Source organism: Schistocerca cancellata, chromosome 7, assembly GCF_023864275.1.
Source record: "Schistocerca cancellata isolate TAMUIC-IGC-003103 chromosome 7, iqSchCanc2.1, whole genome shotgun sequence".
Taxonomy (NCBI): domain Eukaryota; kingdom Metazoa; phylum Arthropoda; class Insecta; order Orthoptera; family Acrididae; genus Schistocerca; species Schistocerca cancellata.
Window position 1 is genome coordinate 600,950,827 of NC_064632.1, and position 18,788 is coordinate 600,969,614.

Here is an 18,788-nt window from a genome sequence, read left to right on the forward strand (position 1 = left end):
GAGGTCAGACGTCCCCAGACCCAGAGGGCAACATGGACGTTCGAGATTAAAGAAGCCAGATCCATCCTTTGCCAAAACATTGTATAAATCAAAACCACAATTGCATAACATATAAAAGTCCAAAACATACAAGGAAAATGTGCAAAGTTCTCTCGGTTAGAAATCTTAGAAATTAAGAAAAAGATGTCTGTATCCCCACATTTATTACTGGATGAACAAAGTCAATTCAGTTATTCACTCCTGTCAGACAATATTGAAACTATTACAAAGAAGAAGAATGTTTGTGCCTTCATTTACCTAACAGAAAATCCATTCCTATGTATAGCTCTGCCGGCCGCTGTGGCCGAGTTGTTCTAGGCGCTTTCAGTCCGGAACCGCGCTGCTGCTACGGTCGCAAGTTCGAATCTTGCCTTGGATGTATGTGATGTCCTTACGTTATTTAGGTTTAAGTAGTTCTAAGTCTAGGGGACTGATGACCTCAGATGTCAAGTCCCGTAGTGCTTAGAGCCATTTGAACCATTTTTTGCATATCTCTACTCCACGGAATTTTTAGTCATAGTTACTGTAAATGTAGTAATGAATTTTATAAATGCTCTCATACAGAATTTTGTAAATTCGTATGTAATTTGCCAAAATTGTCAGCACAGATAGTTTTTACAGTTTAAGCCAAGAATCGATATATTTAAAAAATTGGCGTTTTATTTTCTCCTTTTTCTCAGTTTTGGGACCGGTTTAGTACTAGAAAATGTGCTTATAATCCGAAACGTAGGTCATACAGCAATAACAAAATTAGTGAAAGGAGGTCAACAAATTGTTTTGTTTACTTAACTCCCATTTCCTGCATTATACTATTTTAGAAGACAGAGTATGGCTGATTCTCGCTTCAGTGGCGTGGTCAAGATATTTGATTTTCTCATTCACTTTCTCCTATTACAAATTAATCTCAGCGATTGCTGAATTACAAATGTGACTCACAGGCGTATCCACGATTCGTCATGACGTACTTATTTTGTACTGAGGATAACATTCTGTATTTATAGAAATGAACGACTTCAAAGTCCATAAGTCATAACACTGTGATCGTCTTTCCAAAGTTCCACCATGATTTTGTACCCGAAAGATGTATTTCAGTTTAGTCTGTGTCTAGAGCTATCAAATGCTATAGCATTAATGACATCTTCAATCATCAATTTCTTTTCTGTACAGAATGAAACAAAAAAATACGGAATGTAAGTATTAAATCGTAGCATGTTTAAGAACGTCAGTCTCTTTATTTCACGTAAGAGTCTTGTTTTCATTAGTTTCATCAAGTATGGAAGTGCTCTTCTGCATTTGTTGGACAGACATTATTTTTGTCTCTACAGTTTCACTTCCAGAAATGACTGCACTAGAGAAATGGTTTCAGAAATCAGTTTCGCGATGTATGGTGAATTAAACAATCATCTAGATATACTCTCTGTGGTGTCACCGCCAGACACCACACTTGCTAGGTGGTAGCTTTAAATCGCCCGCGGTCCATTAGTACATGTCGGTCCCGCGTGTCGCCACTGTCAGTAATTGCAGACCGAGCGCCACCACACGGCAGGTCTAGAGAGACCGTACTAGCACTCGCGCCAGTTGTACGACGACTTTGCTAGCGACTACACTGACGAAGCCTTTCTCTCATTTGCCGAGAGACAGTTAGAATAGCCTTCAGCTAAGTCCATGGCTACGACCTAGCAAGGCGCCATTAGCCTTACAGTGCTTGTATTTAAAGAGTCTCATTTGTATCGTCAAGAGCGATGTACCACAATGATGGATTAAAGTTAAGTATTACATCAGCTACGTACTTTTCTTTATAGCATTCATTACGTATCCTGTTTCAGACTTCACGCCAGCCGGCGTGAGTTAACGTGTGCGTTTCGGCTACTTCCGAGTGGCGTGGCTGTCTCCGCATGTAAAATACAGAGGAGTACAGCAAAACAAGTCTCGCAACACGGGAAATGCAGAAAAGACCGCTCATGGCGAACGCGCTACGAGAATTAGCTCTGACCTGTTAACATCAGACATCGTTCGAGGCTAGATAACAGCGCCAACAACAACAACAACAACAGCAACCCAAACAGCAATGGGAAGTTCTGAACACCCAGCCCAAGCCTCAAGAAGCTTGTCACTAACCATGCTTGTAAAAGTGGACGTGGTATGAAATATCTATGTCGTCGTCTTCATATCGACATCTGTCTTGTAAACGAAACTCACCTGAAGTCTAAATTTCGAGCGAATGAAGCTACCTATGTTTGCCACCGAAACGGCCGACATGCAACTGGACACGTGACAGAGCCGACTCTCAGCCCGCCACTGAGAAGTACTGAGACGGACGCTGCCAACTATCAAACCCACGGCGGTGGTGGTGGTGGAAACCATTCAAGGTGTCGTGGCGTTGCTAGCTGCCTACCGCGCACCTAAAGGGCTCCTAGACATTCAAGACGTAAGAAGCTGGCTTCAATTCAGGGCACGCAATCTTAACGCAAAACATTTTGCACGGGGTTCGCGAATCACCAGATACCTCGATCATTGCCATCACCAAGGGCCCTCAGGACTTTGCAGCGGTAGATGTTATGAACGTCTTAACAGCCCATCACCTGGACGTAGTCTTCCACAAATTACTCAGACAGTTCATGCCACTCATCGGTTCAACACCAAGGAGACAAATTGAGAGATCAGCCACAACACCATGACCACCAAGTTAATAGCCGGTGTGTCCGCCTTTGTCACAGATAACACCAGCGACGCGTCATGGCACGGAAGTAGCCACACAAGGTTGGCGCCGGTGGCGACACCTATAACTTGCTGACATCAGGAACGTTTCCAACCGATTTCTCATACACAAACAGCAGTTGACCGGCGTCGCCTGGTGAAACGTTGTTGCAATGCCTTGTGTAAGGAGGAGGAATGTGTACCATCACGTTTCCGACTTTGATAAACGTCGGATTGCAGCCTATCACGATTGCGGTTTATCGTATGGCGACATTGTTGCTCGCGTTGGTCGAGATCCGATGGCTGTTAGCAGGATATGGAATCGGTGGGTTCAGGAGGGTAATACGGAACTCCGTGCTGGGTCCCAACGGCCTCGTATCACTAGAAGTCGAGATGACAGGCATCTTATCCGCATGGCTGTAACGGATTGTGCAGCCACGTCTCGATCCCTGAGTCAACAGATGCGGACGTTCGCAGGGCAACAATCATCTGCACGAACAGTTCGACGACGTTTGCAGCAGCATGGACTATCAGCTCGGAGACCGTGGCTGCGGTTACCCTTGAAGCTGCATCACAACAGGAGAGCCTGCGATTGTGAACTCAATGAAGAACCTGGGTGCACGAATGGCAAAACGTCATTTTCTCGGATGAATCCAGGTTCTGTTTACAGCATCATGATGGTTGTATCCGTGTTTGGCGACATCGCGGTGAACGCACATTGGAAGCGTGTATTCGTCATCGCCATACTGGCGTATCACCCGACGTGATGGTATGGGGTGCCATTGCTTACACGTCTCGGTCACCTCTTGTTCGCATTGACGGCACTTTGAACAGTGGACATTACATTTCAGATGTGTTACGACCCGTGGCTCTACCCTTCATTCGATCCCTGCGAAACCCTAAATTTCAGCAGGATAATGTGCGACCGCATGTTGCAGGTCCTGTAGGGGCCGTTTGTGGACACAGAAAATGTTCGACAGCTGCCTTGGCCAGCACATTCTCCAGATCTCTCACCAATTGAAAACGTCTGGTCAATCGTGGACGAGCAGCTGGCTCCTCACAATACGCCAGTTACTACTCTTGATGAACTGCGGTATCGTGTTGAAGCTGCATGGGCAGCTATACCTTTACACGCCATCCAAGCTCTGTTTGACTCAATGCCCAGGCGTATCAAGGCCTTTATTACGGCCAGAGGTGGTTGTTCTGGTTACTGATTTCTCAGGATCTATGCACCCAAATTGCGTGAAAATGTAATCACATGTCAGTTCTAGTGTAACATACTTGTCCAATGAATACCCGTTTATCATCTGCATTTCTTCTTGATGTAGCAATTTTAATGGCCAGTAGTGTATATAGTCTGTACAGTCGGTGACAGGTGCCCGACCTTGGCACAGAGGACTCCTATGTGCTTCTCTTGGCGTCTTACCTGCAGAATTGCACCGGCATTGTCACAGCTGACGAAGCAACTACCACAACCGGAAGACTACAAGCAGGGCTCCCACACGATTCTGCCACGGATCGGGTGCTGTACTCTGTGGACACGTCTCACTTCCTGGGAACACAGTGTTTCTCCACAGCAATTTGCGACGACGAATGTGGCTTATACACCATAGCGCCAAAGAAACTGGTATACGCATGCGTATTCAAATACAAAGATATGGAAACGGACAGAATATGGCGCTGCAGTCAGCAACGCCTATATAAGTCAACAAGTGTCTGGCGCGGTTGTTAAATCGTTTACTGCTTCTGCAATGGCAGGCTATCAAGATTTAAGTGAGGTTCAACGTGGTGTTATAGTCACCGCACAAGCGTTGGGACACAGCATCTCCGAGGTAGCGATAAAATGGGGATTTTCCCGTACGACCATTTCACGAGTGTACTGTGAATATCAGGAATCCGGTAAAACATGAAATCTCCGATATTGCTGCGGCGGGAAACAGATCCTGCAAAAACTGGACCAACGACGTCTGAAGAGAATTTCAGTGTTACAGAAGCGCAAATTGCTGGAGATTTCAATGCTGGGCCATCAACAAGTGTCAGCGTGCGAACCATTCAACGAAACATCATCGATGTGGGCTTTCGGAGCCGAAGACGCAGTCGTGTACCCACGATGAGTGCACGAGACAAAGCTTTACGCCTCAGCAAGGCCAGTCAACACCGACAATGGACTGTTGACGACTGGACACATGTTGCCTGGTCCGACGAGTGTCGTTTCAAATTTTATCGAGCGGATGGACGTGTTCGGGTATGGAGACAACCTCAGGAATACCCAGACCGTGCATGTGCATTGTTCAACCTGGTGGAGACTCTGTAATGGTGTGGGGCGTGTGGAGTTGAAGTGATATGGGCCCCTGATAGGTCTAGATACGACTCTGACAGGAGGGACGAACGTAAGCATCCTGTCTGATCACCTTCATTCATTCATGTCGACTGTCTATTCCGACGGACTTGGAGAATTTCAGCAGGACAATGCGACACCCCACACATCCATAGTTGCTACAGAGTGGCTCCAGGAACAGTCTTCTGAGTTTAAACACTTCCGCTGGCCACCAAACTCCCCAGACTTGAACGTTTTGGAGCACATCTGGGATGCCTTAAACGTGCCTCTCTACCCTCTCATTAATCAAAACTCGGAATTGTCCGTTGAAAGTGGCCTTAATACCCAGAGGCACTTCATACGTCCAGTAATAATTACGCGCCGACATGACTTATTAAGAAGCTTCGGACGAAGCAAAGTAACGCGGCAAGAGGATGTTGCACGTCCCAGCCCGATTCCCGGCCAAATATCTGCACGAAGTTGCAGAAGAGCAGGAGGCAATGCAACGGATCGGGACGTCCGCTACGAATATCTATGATATCAGAACATCGAAAAGCCGAAAAGGAATGACGACCGACACTGATAAAAGCGGCCAACAGGTAGTAAATTAGAATCAGGTAAACAAGTGTATGAGAGGCAGACAAATACTGTAGGCCACACGAGTAACGCAACCAGGAGGCACACTTACGCCACGAGGTAAGTACAAGCACGTCCAGAGAACCAAGCAGTCAGTGCACCCGCCATGTGAAGATGGCGACACTGGGTGTTGTGACCAGGGGAAATTACTTCCGTTCGGCCACAACTGCGAGTCCCTCGATTGCTCTGGTAAATGCCTCATCACACTATCACACACGAAACATCAGTCAGCTTTATTACATAAATGAACAAAATATTTATGTAACTCTGACAGAGATCTTTGAGTCAGCGTGATAAGTGCAACTGTTACTGGCTGCTGAAGCACCGCTCGGTGCACAGATTATCGAACTGTTCTCATGCAATACAGTGTTCGACATTCAAATGAACACGTCCATCGGAGACTTTATCTAGCTACGACGTCAGTCCCGTGCTACCGCGTCAACTCCTCCAGGCGAGATCGCAAACTGGGGCAGAGCTCTTGCTAGCCCGACACTATACCGATCTCTGGTGTGAGGGCGCCGCTGCGCTGAGCGAACTAATGTCCGCCGCATCGATTCACATTGCCGACTTTGGTGTAGCAACGCGATCTATGCACAACACCACACAGGATCTCCGTGTGCAAATTTCATTCAAATTTGTGAAACAGTCCTCTTCTTCTTCCTCTGTAGCGCTACAGCCATTGGTGAGCCTCGGTCTCTTCACAGATCTTCGTCCACATTTCCCGGTTGTTTGATGCTCTCTTCCACCCCTGGTGTCCCATACTGATGAGATCCACTATTACGTCGTCAATCCGTCTTCTTCTAGGTCTCCCTTTTCGCCTACCTGAATGGATCACACCTTTCATCATTTTCTTTGAAATTCTATCCTCTGCCATTCTCTCTACTTGTCCTAACCATCGTATTCACTGTGATTTCACAGATTTTACATGTCCCTCCCTTGTATTAACACTTGTAACTCTGCGTTGTAGCGTATTCTCAGGTCTTCTTCCTCCCTTACCGGAACATAGATTTTGCGTAGTATTTTCCGCTCAAAGGTTCTTAGTGCATTTTTCTCATGTTGTGTCAACGTCCGTACCTCCGACCCGTATGTGATAACTGGGCGGACTAGTGAGTTATATATTACCGGTTTTGTTTTCCTTGTAACAAGGCTATTTCTGATAAGTTTCATATTTGCGAAGTAAGCTCTGTTTCCTCCTTGTACTCTTTCCTTCATAGCCTTTCCAATACTGTTATCTTTTGTTATTAGAGCTCTCAAGAATTTACAAGAGAACAGTCGTTTGGAACCTTTCCCATTGCTGTTTAGGTCTTTAGAGGTTCTTCTGGCCTCTTATTGTGACATTACTATATACTTTGTTTCCTTACTATGAGGCCAATTTTTAAGGCTTCTGTTTCCATTGCCCGGTATGTTTCTTAGAGTGTATTGATATTTCTTCCTATTATAGTAATGCCATCAGGTTATGCACATACCTGGCTAGTTTTCATGGACGTGGTACCTCTTTTGTTGACTTTATTTACTACACTGTGCAGCACTATGTTGAATAGGGTAGTGGAGAGACTATCAGTTTGCTTCACTTCTTTATTAAAGTCAATGCTTCCACTTGTTCTGCTTAGGACCTATGCTTTTGCTCTTGTCTCTGTCATTGTCATTCTGATTAGTCTTATTAGTTTAGCTCATATACCAACTTCTTACAGCACTCTGTACAGTTTTTGCCGGTTCATGCTGCCAAAGGCTTGTTTGAAATTGATAAGGAGAATATGCAGTTGTATATTATACTCATAGAACTTTTCCATCATTTGTCCTATCACAAATATTTGATCAGTTGTTCCTTTGTCCGGTCGAAAGCTACACTATTGTTCCCGTACTGTCTTCGGCACACTTCTCTACCCTTTCGTTTCATATAATTGTGATGATCTTATAAGCTGTGCTTAGGTGTATTATACCTTTATAGTTTTCACATGCTCTTCTGTCACCTTTCTTATAAAAATGGATTATTATTCCAGTTTTCCAATTATCTGGCATAGTTTCTCTTTCCCATATATCTGATATTAATGTGTGCAATTCCTTTACTACAGCCTCACCGCCAATTTTTATTATTTCAGGAATTATGCTGTCTTCCCCAGGGGCTCGATTGTTTTTTGACTTGTGCACAAACTGGGAGACCTCTTGTAGTGTTGGCTTTCTTGCCTCATTGGTATCACTGTCTACTTCCAGCTCCACCCTTTCCTCCCGTGCAGCTGTCTCTTCATCTTCTAGGCTGATGCTTAGTGTACCTTTGAAATACTCTGCCCATATTCCCACCATCTTTTCTTCCTCCCTTGTCAGTTTCCCATTTTTACAGGAACATACCATTATCTCTGGCTGGAATCTGTTCTTTATTTTGCCTGCAACATGATAGAACTTTCTTATTTCACTCTGTTCCTTTAACTCCTCTACTTCTTGAAATTTCTTCTTAGTCCACTCTCTTTTTCTTTCTCTTGCACAGTCTGTTAGCTCTTCTCCTTAATTCTCTATACTGTTCAACATTATTTCTGGTTTCACTCTGTAGCGCTTTTCCTCTTGCCCTGTTCTTTTCCTCTACTGCTGACCTACAATTTTCGTGAAACCATTCCTCGGTTCTTCTGTTCCTTCTTATGCCTATTGTTTCTTCTGCAGCATCTTTAATGGCTTTTTCAATCCTGCTCCATCTTTCGTCTACTCCTACTGCAGTCTATGCATTGCTCAACTTTCTGCTTAGTGTTACTTGGTATTTTTTTAGTTCATCAGGGATTTTCAGTTTGTCAGTATTCCATTTCATCATCTTTCCCGTTTGTTAGTGACAGACTGATTTTATCATAAAGCGGTCTGAGTCACAATTTGGTCCTCTGCAGCTCCGTACATCAACAACTGACATGTAGTGGAGCGCAATCACCAAAATATGGTCATTCTTATCGACTACTCCATTGACTGCAGACATCCAAGCACCCAGATGGATCCTTTTGTGTAGGAAGCAGGTACTTTTAATAATCATATTATTTCTTGCTGCGAATTTGCGTAGTAAGTCTCCATTCTCATTGTTTTCTTCGTGTAGTGAATATTTTCCAGAAATTCCATATAGATATTCATTCCCCCCTATCTTTGCATTAAAATCTGCTGTTACAGGTCATATTTAGTTACTGCGCACCCTACTTTTTCCAAGTCTTCGAAGAACTGTTCTTTAATTATATTCACTTTTTCCTCTGTTGGTGCATGTGCATTCGCTATTGATGTATTTTTAAATTTTCCTCTAGTTTGAGTCCGCACATCCTTCCATTTATTGGTTCAAATTGTAACAATCACTCAACAAACAGATTAACATAATCTATATTCCAATTTCTAAATAGGTAATTCTCCTGGATATTCTGCCACAAATACGAACAACTGATTAACTCTCTGTGTCCATTAAATTCTCTCAAGAACAAAGGCTATTGGCGATAAACTTAAAACAAGCTAAGTCACTCATTAACAGGTAGAAGCTGCGATTGCTTCCTAAGTCCGCAAAGAATACTAAAAATTAGTTGCAACTACTGATATTCTACTCACTTTGATAAATATAATAATCATTTTTATATTGGTTTTAATGTGTTATGATTTAGGAACGCATTGTCAGACAGTGGCTGACAGCGTGCTGTCATATGGAAAGCGAAATGTGGACAGCAGACATCATCAGATATAAAAAGAGAACAGACGTTTCACAGTATGGCGATACAGAAGGATGATGAAGGTTAGATGATTACATCAGACAACTAATAAAGACGTGGTGAACTGTGTCAGTGAAAGAAAATCTTTATGGCACTAACTGATAAAAAATGTTAATATCGTGCATTCTGAGGCGCCAGGTCCGATTAATTTAAAAATGGTCCGGAGATTGGAAGGGGGGGGGGGAGGGCTGTACAGTGAGACCAACGCTAGAGCACACATAAATGGTTGTGGTTGTTTGTTGTTCAGAGAAGAAGAGTCTTGCACAGGGGAGGCTGGTGTGCAGAGCTGTAGCAAAACAATTTCCTTCAAAACAGCCATAGCTCAGCTCCTTAGATAAAACACCTGCAGCCCAGGTGATCTCGATGCATTGGGTTTTAAGTTTATCGCCAATAGCAATCTACAGGAGATGTTTCTGCAGTCACTCTGGCTAACACAAGATAGTTTAACATTGTAGCTGGGTTCTCATGCGAAATATATTCTATAAAACGAGTGTACATCGTGCAGTAACAACAATGTAGTAACCCGCGCACATGCAACACACGACATGAGGAATGCTAAGCATGTAATAGACCACTGGAGACAAAATTTACCCGAGAAAAATAGGTTGGTGTGTAAGTCGTGGCGATTACGTCCGGCGCGTTGGTACACAAGTTCCTATAAGTGTATTTGTAAAAGTTTTACTTGAGTTCTTAGTATTGTGCATATGACGACATCTTGAACTATGCAATCTGAAGGTTATGAGCAACGTTGTTTATGAGTTAGAAAACATAGCGTTAAACGAAAAAAAAAACATTTTGTGCTCTTTGGATTTAATGGAGCGGTGGAGGTAGTCGCTGAAGTTCGAACATTTGCACTGACTAAGGCCGTGTTCTACGTGAGCGACAGAAGCGTGCAACAGTGCGCGACAGCTTCAGGCGACAAAACACAACCGCAGGTGTAGTTATGGAAGTGTCCTAAGTGTTGTGTACATAGTTCCGCGTAGTCAGCGCGTACACAACTTTCCCACTGGAGCGCGCCCCGCTATGCACAACAACAGCAGGCGCAGCGCTCGTCCATCTCCGCACTACGAGATGGCGCTGCCGTAGAGACGGACCATATTCTGCTTCCGCCGATCTGCATATTAATATGTAACACAGCCAATGAGATTTCTGCTAATGTAGAACCTTTTCTCCTCGTGGATCACACTCGCGCAGTGGTACATGAACGCGCGAGGTATTATAATGAGTGTACAGACCTCCGATTAGTCAGTCTGAATTTGTCTGCACCAGTCTGTACCAGTCTGCATTTGTCTGCACCAGTCGGTACCAGTCTGCATTAGTCTGCACTAGTCTATAGTCAAGTTTCAGTCCGCGCCTAATAAGATTACCATATTCCTGTACATAGCCATGAAGATAAATGTATAGACACTTTAGTGAAGTATCAGAGATATATGTGAGAATAAGATTAACGTACCAATACCAAAGGAACTTCAGATTGTCAATTGTAAATAGCATCCAGAACCAAGTTAAGTAATTTTTATGCTTGTTATTATTTTAATAAATGTGTGTGAAAATTAATCAAGTTCTGTTTAAAGTTGGTCACTGTCAATCTGCTACTCTAAGCGTGCAAGTGGCATTTCTATTGTCTGACCTAACGTCAGAAGATAAACACGCCACGATCAGACCACGAGACATATTGCTGACACTCGACTACTTCGTTAGGGCGACAAGTCAAATAATCTGATGGTGTGTGTACCGAAGGTCTTACAGTACGCACACCACACTAAGTGAGCGACATCTGTGTCGCTGCCTGTCTCCCGCTGCAACTGGCGACGTTTGAATTCAAACGTGTTTGAATCTTGTCACTGCAGCATGCGCGACACAGAGCGACAGCCACGTGTCTTCTGGACAAAGCAGTGGAGTGGATGCGGCGGCAGGTATGAATTACTTAACATCCGATTTTAAGAAAACTATTTGCTGAAAAAATTTGAATCTTCCACAACGTGTAGCTTGATATCCTTAAATGATAAAGGTAAAATTTATTTTCGTTATTCGTCATAGTTACTCTGCTGCACTAAATTGAGCCATGGCTCCACGAAATTTTAGGAATTTGCAGACGTAAAATCACATTGTGTAGACTTTCCGTATAGTTCATTTAAGACCATACATTATTGCGAATGAAATGTAACCAATATATCTAAATTGTATTTAAAGTTGAGACCGGAATGATGTCTCTTTTCACTCTGGAGATATTGGTTGTTATATCCGCGGACGGGTCGCTCGCGTCGCGTCCTAGCCTTTTCGGCGCTTCGGGAATCAAGTGGTCGTAAAAATCGTCGTATCTCATAAAAGGTTCAAGATATCGAAACGACGATTTTTGGAAATGATAGCACGCAGAAAGGACTATTTTGTCATATGATTAACACTCGACACGTTTTTGTAATTTTCATAGGCAAACAATGGGAGACAAACAGGTAAACGGGGTATCGAAGTGCCCAGCATGAGGTCTAGTTTGGCATGAAAATATTTAACTGCTTGAAAGTAACAGGGTAATGAACGAAAACTTAACTAATAATCTGAGGAAAAATTGAAATATTTCACGAAAAGCTGCTTTAAATGAAGAGTCAAAAATATCATCTGTTCAAGACCTAGCTATTTGACACATAAAAAGATACATTGGTGCGGTATTTAAATGTCAAAAAGGCTTTCTTCGAATGAAGTACGTTAGGAAGGCAAACGAGGAGTCAGTAAGATCATGCTTTCTGAATAAAACTTGAAATTCAAAAATGGAAGAAATTAGTCAAATATTTTATGAAATGATTTGTGTAAAAGAAATTAGTAGATCAGAGAAACGTTCTACCTGTCTTTGAATGATGCTCGAAATCCCGAACAGAAAATGAGGTGCACCAAACGTTTCCCCAATATTTTTTATTTCGTACTTTTAGACAAATCATTACACAAAACGTTTGACTTTCTTTACAAAAATTTTGTAAGCTTTACGTTTACAGACTATTTAGAGTAATTGAAACGCTTGGCCATACCACTGACTGCTGATGAATTACGTTCGCAACATCAAATATCTGTAAAATTTCATGGTCCATTGTATTTTATTAGGAATTAAATGTGGGTGATATAGTGGGATAGGTGTGAAGATCAAGTTCTTTGGCAAGACCTTAAAAATATACTTAGTGATGCAGTGTAAACAGTATGTATGAAACTTAATATACGGTGTCGTAACTGAGTCAATAAAAATATAAGAAGAGAGGGGTATCGAACCCAGGTACTTTAACGCACACGTATTCATGAACTGTATAATCTACCCCTACACCACAGCTAGCTATTGCTCGGTGTTACCAATCTGTGACCTTATGTTTGTATTTAGCGTAGTTAGTCACGTAATAGTCACTCCTCCGCATTTATTGGCTGTTAAAAGTTGTTGATCATCTAAAAAAACAAACATTTGTATTTAATTTATTGATGAGATAGTCGAATGCTCCTCTGCTCATTCACGTTTATTCGAAGAACTTGTCTGGTGATCTTCGTACTTGACGATACTTACGAAATTCTCCATGGGGATTCCTCCCTTTGTAAATTTCATGCCAGCATTCCTTTTCGCTTTATTTTCTTAAGTAAACCTAATTCTGTAGCCTTACTCTCGAGCTACAGTATTCTACAGGTTAAGGACGCCGTTTTATAGAAACATCTGGTTGGCTCAAAGCAGCCACCTTGTAGCACGACATGGTCGCTCGCACGCAGGACACCCAAGGTTGTCGCCCGAAGTTGGTGCTTGTCGCTGGAGTGTCGCGTATCCAGAAGTCGTTCGCTTCTGTCGCTCACGTAGGACACGGCCTAAGGTGTGAGTGCTATTAAAGAAACCACTTTGATGTGAAGAATTCGCCACTTTCAGGAACCCCAAGGGTTGCACCTGTCTCGTGGATCAGATTAAGACGTTGTTCTCCCGCTGGACTGCAGCCTTCGCCGTACGGCGACGCGTCCTTTCCACAGAGTTAGCGGTCGAACAGCGGTTGCGTATTGCTCTCTCATTGTCCTAGGGATGAGTATAACAGATAATTTGCGATAAAAAACGCAAAATTACTCGTCGCTTATGTGTGGAATGATCTTCCTGGACTAAAAACATACATTTGAGATTTACATGACAAAACATGAGTGAAAATTATTCTGAGTATTTAATTCAAAGACCGAGAAAATATCAAGCGAATTTAGCAGGACAATCCTTTGCCACTCCAAGAAGCAACTGCGCTATGGCAGAGCTTCCAGACATGTTCTACAATGTTGCCAAGTCCCTGACATCCTCGCACCGGGAACGAAAACGTTTCCACGGCCGATGTGTTTCTTGTGCCGGGTAGCAAGCCAGGAACGAAAGTTGTGCTTCAAACAAGCAGCGCAAAACAGCTGCGAAATTGAGACCTGCTTGAAATACGACATAAATAACTATATGTGTTTATGTCAACCCAAGAGCCATAAATTAAAAATAGGGGATATTAACTGGATGACCTTCATCATCGTAGCTGTCGTTACTTTATTTAGATTTCAGTCTCGGAAATTTTAAAAAAGGGTTTACACACAGCCACCCATAACAGCGTCTGGGTATACAGGGTGCTACAAAAAGGTACGGCCAAACTTTCAGGAAACATTACCGGTAGGTTCGATCAACAAGCGAGAATCAAAGAAATACTCCACGAACTCAAAATACATATCCCTGGCAGCAAAACGACGTTCTTCGTGCGAAACACTATTGAGGAAGTTTAGAGACGTCGAAGACAATGTAAGCTTAATTAGTGGACGCCTAGACGCGTATCGGCAGTCGCTTTTCCCTCGCTCCACCCGCGAGTGAAACACGAGAGCGAGTGGTACAACGTACCCTCCTGCGTGCACCGCATGGGGCCCAAGTCAGACACTTACTTAGCCATCGAGCCATACTTTCAGCTCGTACAGCGAATAAAACACTTTTTACTTTTCTCTTTAAGTTAAAGTGGTCACAGTTCATGTGGAACTTAATTTTGATCATCAGGCGCAAGCATTGTCAAGGAGAAAACTCACCAGAGTGTGAGTGTAATAAATTAAAAATTTAAAAAATTATGCGATTATGTATTGCGCAGAAGCACAGACTATATTTGTGAATTTAGAATACTTGTAACATAACCTTAATATTGGTTTTACACAAAGAGAATAATAAACTATTGAGTCACTTATAGATTTGACTCCAATAGTGACTCGTTTAATTGGTTTACATCACAATTACTGAGCTGTTATAATTCAACAAAACTTTACAGCATGTAGAAGACAATTTTTATCCAAGTATTGTAATATTTAAAAAAGATACAAGTACATTTTACTACTTACAATTACTATGATATGACGTCTTGGTGCTTTTATGAGCCACTGACAAGGCTTACTACCAATAGTAAACTCTCCTGAAGTACCGGACAGAACAATGTCACATGCTGACACTGCAGTGCAGGCAGTGGCGCTCGTGAGACTGTATCCTTTACGACAGGAACAGACAGTTTCATATCCAACAGTTTCATATCCAACAGTTTCATATCCAACAGTTTCGCATATCTGTGAGCAGTTGCCATTATTTACCACACAACGGTCTTCCTGAGGTATTTCTGAAACAGGAGAGAGTCATTCTGAAACAACACAGACATACTCGGCCACGAAACTCAGATGAATACCGGACACTCAGTTTCCTGGAAGTTGTTGAACTGTAAACATGCTGTATGAGACTAGTGTTGTACCTAATATTTCATGTAAGCTATAAACATTTACCAGTGTTATAAATAATGAGTATTAATAAAATATTTCTTAAAATGTATTAAAATATTTCTAAACCTATATGATAATTATCACCTGCGAAAACGTACATTTTACTAAACAATTATAAATCAAATTGTTAACATTAACTTTGACACACCTAAAACACGGGGTACCTTCCAAACATATTTCAGGTCACTTGTCACAACGTTTCAAATACTTCTTCTGTTCAATTCTTCGTTTCAAATATTTAATAAATAAAATGACACAGGGGTAGTCTTATAACTACTTCAACATCGTAAGAAAATGCTTCATAAAAGGAAATCCAGTACAGAAAAGCTTATCAATTCCAAAACAAGAAAAGTGATAAACTCTCTAAGGTCCACCAGTATAATATGTAAGAGTACAAGACTTCTTTTACGTCAGCATATATATGTAATTTCATTAAGAAAGTCGCTTGCGGATTAGGAAGTATTAACTTTGCTTGAAGTTCATCTGCTCTGCAGTATCTATGAGCAAAACAGGCTGAAATGTTGTATTTCCTTTCACCTGGGGTATGAAATACCAGGGAGCGTGATAAGAAAGGGGACGGAGAGACAGAAAGAGAGAGAGAGAGAGAGAGAGAGAGAGAGAGAGAGAGAAGAGCAAAGAATTTCACACATCGGCTACTGTATTGAGCAGATGACTGTCGAAGACTGCAAGCGAAATGAAGTAGGCAGGATGTTGGTTTAATCAATTCTGCAAGATTAGTGTAATGAGTCAGATAGTCAACAGTAGTGAATCTGTGTATAAGACAGTGTACCGTGTGACTTTATGGGAAACACAAACTAATGGTGGTATGTGCCCATTTAAGTGTGGGCAGTGTAACTGGTTGGGCGATAGTGCTCTGTGAGCTCAATCTTCAGCGGTGATATGTTTTAAATGTAGAAAGGCTGGGCATTAAGCCAGGGAATGTAAATTCTATTACGTTAGAATATATGTATTTTGCTTATTAGATGAAGTCTTACAATATCCCTAAGTAACAAAGGAGAATTTGATTCATTTGGAGGGATGATTGTAATTATAAGATTATAGAAAAGTAAAGAAGAAGCACTGTTGAGTGGGTATACAGTAGGTGAGGTGCATGGCAATCAGTCCAGACATCATAAGGACGTCACATGGCGTCGAAGCCAGAAATTTGAAATCATTATTCTGCAGTCCGAGTCTACGTTAACGGTGGTCCTTCATAGCCACATAATAATAGTTAAGCTACCTTGGCTGTAGATAGCGTTCCAGCAACACACTTCCACGCCCATTTCACAACCTGTGTAGAGTTGGGTAAGTGAGCTTCCTGGCACAGCATTGTGCAACACCACAGTGGTCAGATAAATTTCCTTATGCCACGGCCAAACTCTGCTCTTCCTCCGTCACCTATGTGACCGAATTCAAGGGCCTATCGCAATTAAGACTGCCGTTAGACCTGATGGTAGTGGGGCTCTAGCCAGTGCCAGCAAGAGGGGATCACGCCTAGGGCGACACGATCTAGTCTGTGGACGTCTTCTAGCAGTCCTGCACGCGCCTCGCTGACAACTGGGAGAGACCGGCTTCCCAGCACATCCAGCTGCTGTCCGCTGTACACGTGACGTCAGTCCTGTACCGCTGCCACTTCGCTCGAGCAGCACCCAGCCCCCGTGCATACTCACACTTCCAACTGGCCCGAGCTTTGCCCTGGTAGCAACTGCTGCTCGGAGATCTACGCACACCAGTGAGTCGCTGCCATCAATCTCTGCATCGGCGTCTTTCCAAATAAAGAATGTTACTGCTAACTGAGCCCTCCTGATTTCGTGACCACAAAGGAGCCGGAAGTACACAGTGCCACTCTGAGACAAACATCCTGGCAATTAACAGTAACTGCATCTCTGACTTCCTTACACTTGGTGGCAGAAGAACGCCAGTGACGACATGCACCATTGCTGAACACCAACCAGCATCGTCATTTCAACGTGATCTGTGAGAACCAAGTATTTTTGACTTTTTCCCATGCTATTCTGTGGACATTGTCCAATAACATGGATTGGACCGTTGATTGTGAGGTGTGACTTGTGATGGTGCACCCAGTCAGCGACTTAAGTGACTTTATGGTGAAGCTAAAGAAACTGACGTTGGTTTTTGCCAAATTAGGTGTGGGAAGTGTAACTAGTTGGACTAAATTGCTCCATGAAGCCAATCTTCGGTGGTAATCTGAAGGCCAGGGCATTAAGTCAGGGAATGTAAGGCATGCATGTGGTTAACGCTCGGGAGTAAGGACCAGAAGTTTTATAATGAAGGATGGAACATTGTTATTGCTGTTACGTCCTTTTCCTGTCGTATTTACGATGATCAAACCAGACATATAGAGGGCTACCACCATGGAAGCATTTAAGCCTTTGCTATGGCGTATGACACAAACGCTGTCAGTTAAAAGGGATTGCATGATGAGTTTGATGCATTAAGAGAGGAGACGTCTTCATGGATTATGTCAGCACCGTCCTAGCTGCCCGTACTGTTACTGCAGTTTCTCCTCCAGTGAGCTAAGTGCGCGATAACAGGGGGATTCTTACCGCTGACGTCAGATGTTCTAAATACGGAGAGTCAGGCCTCGTACAGCGTGGTTACCGACAGCTGCAGTGTAGGAAATGTGGAAGACTGGGGCACTGGGGACGAGTTTGTAGTCAGAGTAGGGGGCGTGATACAAAGGCACGGAATGGAATGGTAAACTGCTGTTACATGACAATGGGAACTTCACGACCACCAACCAGCGCCTCCAGTGCATTTCAGCACAACTAAAACGTGTGCATAGCTGGAACGTGCCTTAACTGAATTAGTGGATCAAATAGAACAGAAGTTATTGAACATATGTCTGGAAAGTTTGGAATTCATAGAAAAGAAGCGGTTACGCCCACCATGATGGCCGGCCGCTGTGGCCGAGTGGTTCTAGGCGCTTCAGTCCGGAACCGCGCTGCTGCTACGGTCGCACGTTCGAATCCTGCCTCGGGCATGGATGTGTCTTATGTCCTTAGGTTAGCTAGGTTTAAGTAGTTCTAGGTCTACGGGCCTGATGACCTCAGATGTTAAGTCCCATCGTGCTTAGAGCCATTGGACTCATATACACGATGGTTACTGTGATACTGTAGGGTTTGGTTGCGTAGATGAACATCGTACTGAAATTGACCTTGGACAACGTATAGTGAATCTTGATGGGACAGCACGTCATGTAGGGGAAACAATTTTCAGTGTCATACTGCTGGAAGATTCGTGCATCGCTAAAGGTATGCCAATTACGCAGTATGGAAGGCAACTAAGGATTAGTTTGTGTAGTGAAGTACTGCAAGATACTGCAAAACTATTGTGGGAAAGCATAGGGGCTGATTTGTTGGGTAACACATGTTATAAGTAGTTTTGCCACTGAAAGAGTATGATGAATGGGATACAGCGTGGTGTTATCCACGAAGGAGTGTTGTACATGTAGAGGAGGTAGACAGTGAGCAGCCAGTGCCCACTGGAATAATTAAACTTAAGGAAAGAGACATGGACATGTCGAAAGATTTGATGATCACCAGTCTGGAGATTTGGGAGGAACATGGTATGGGTATGCTAAACTCGGACCC

The 18,788-nt window shown here is 43.0% G+C and overlaps 1 protein-coding gene across 2 annotated transcripts in view; it reads right to left on the reverse strand.

Annotated features, from left to right (window-relative positions):
• Positions 1–18,788, reverse strand: part of LOC126092026 (uncharacterized) — a 489,900-nt gene that overhangs the window by 336,578 nt on the left and 134,534 nt on the right. For both annotated transcript variants that reach the window (XM_049907420.1, XM_049907421.1), the window contains one exon: positions 14,749–15,017. In XM_049907420.1, coding sequence (XP_049763377.1) covers positions 14,749–15,017 — 269 coding nt within the window. The remainder of the gene's footprint in view (positions 1–14,748; positions 15,018–18,788) is intronic.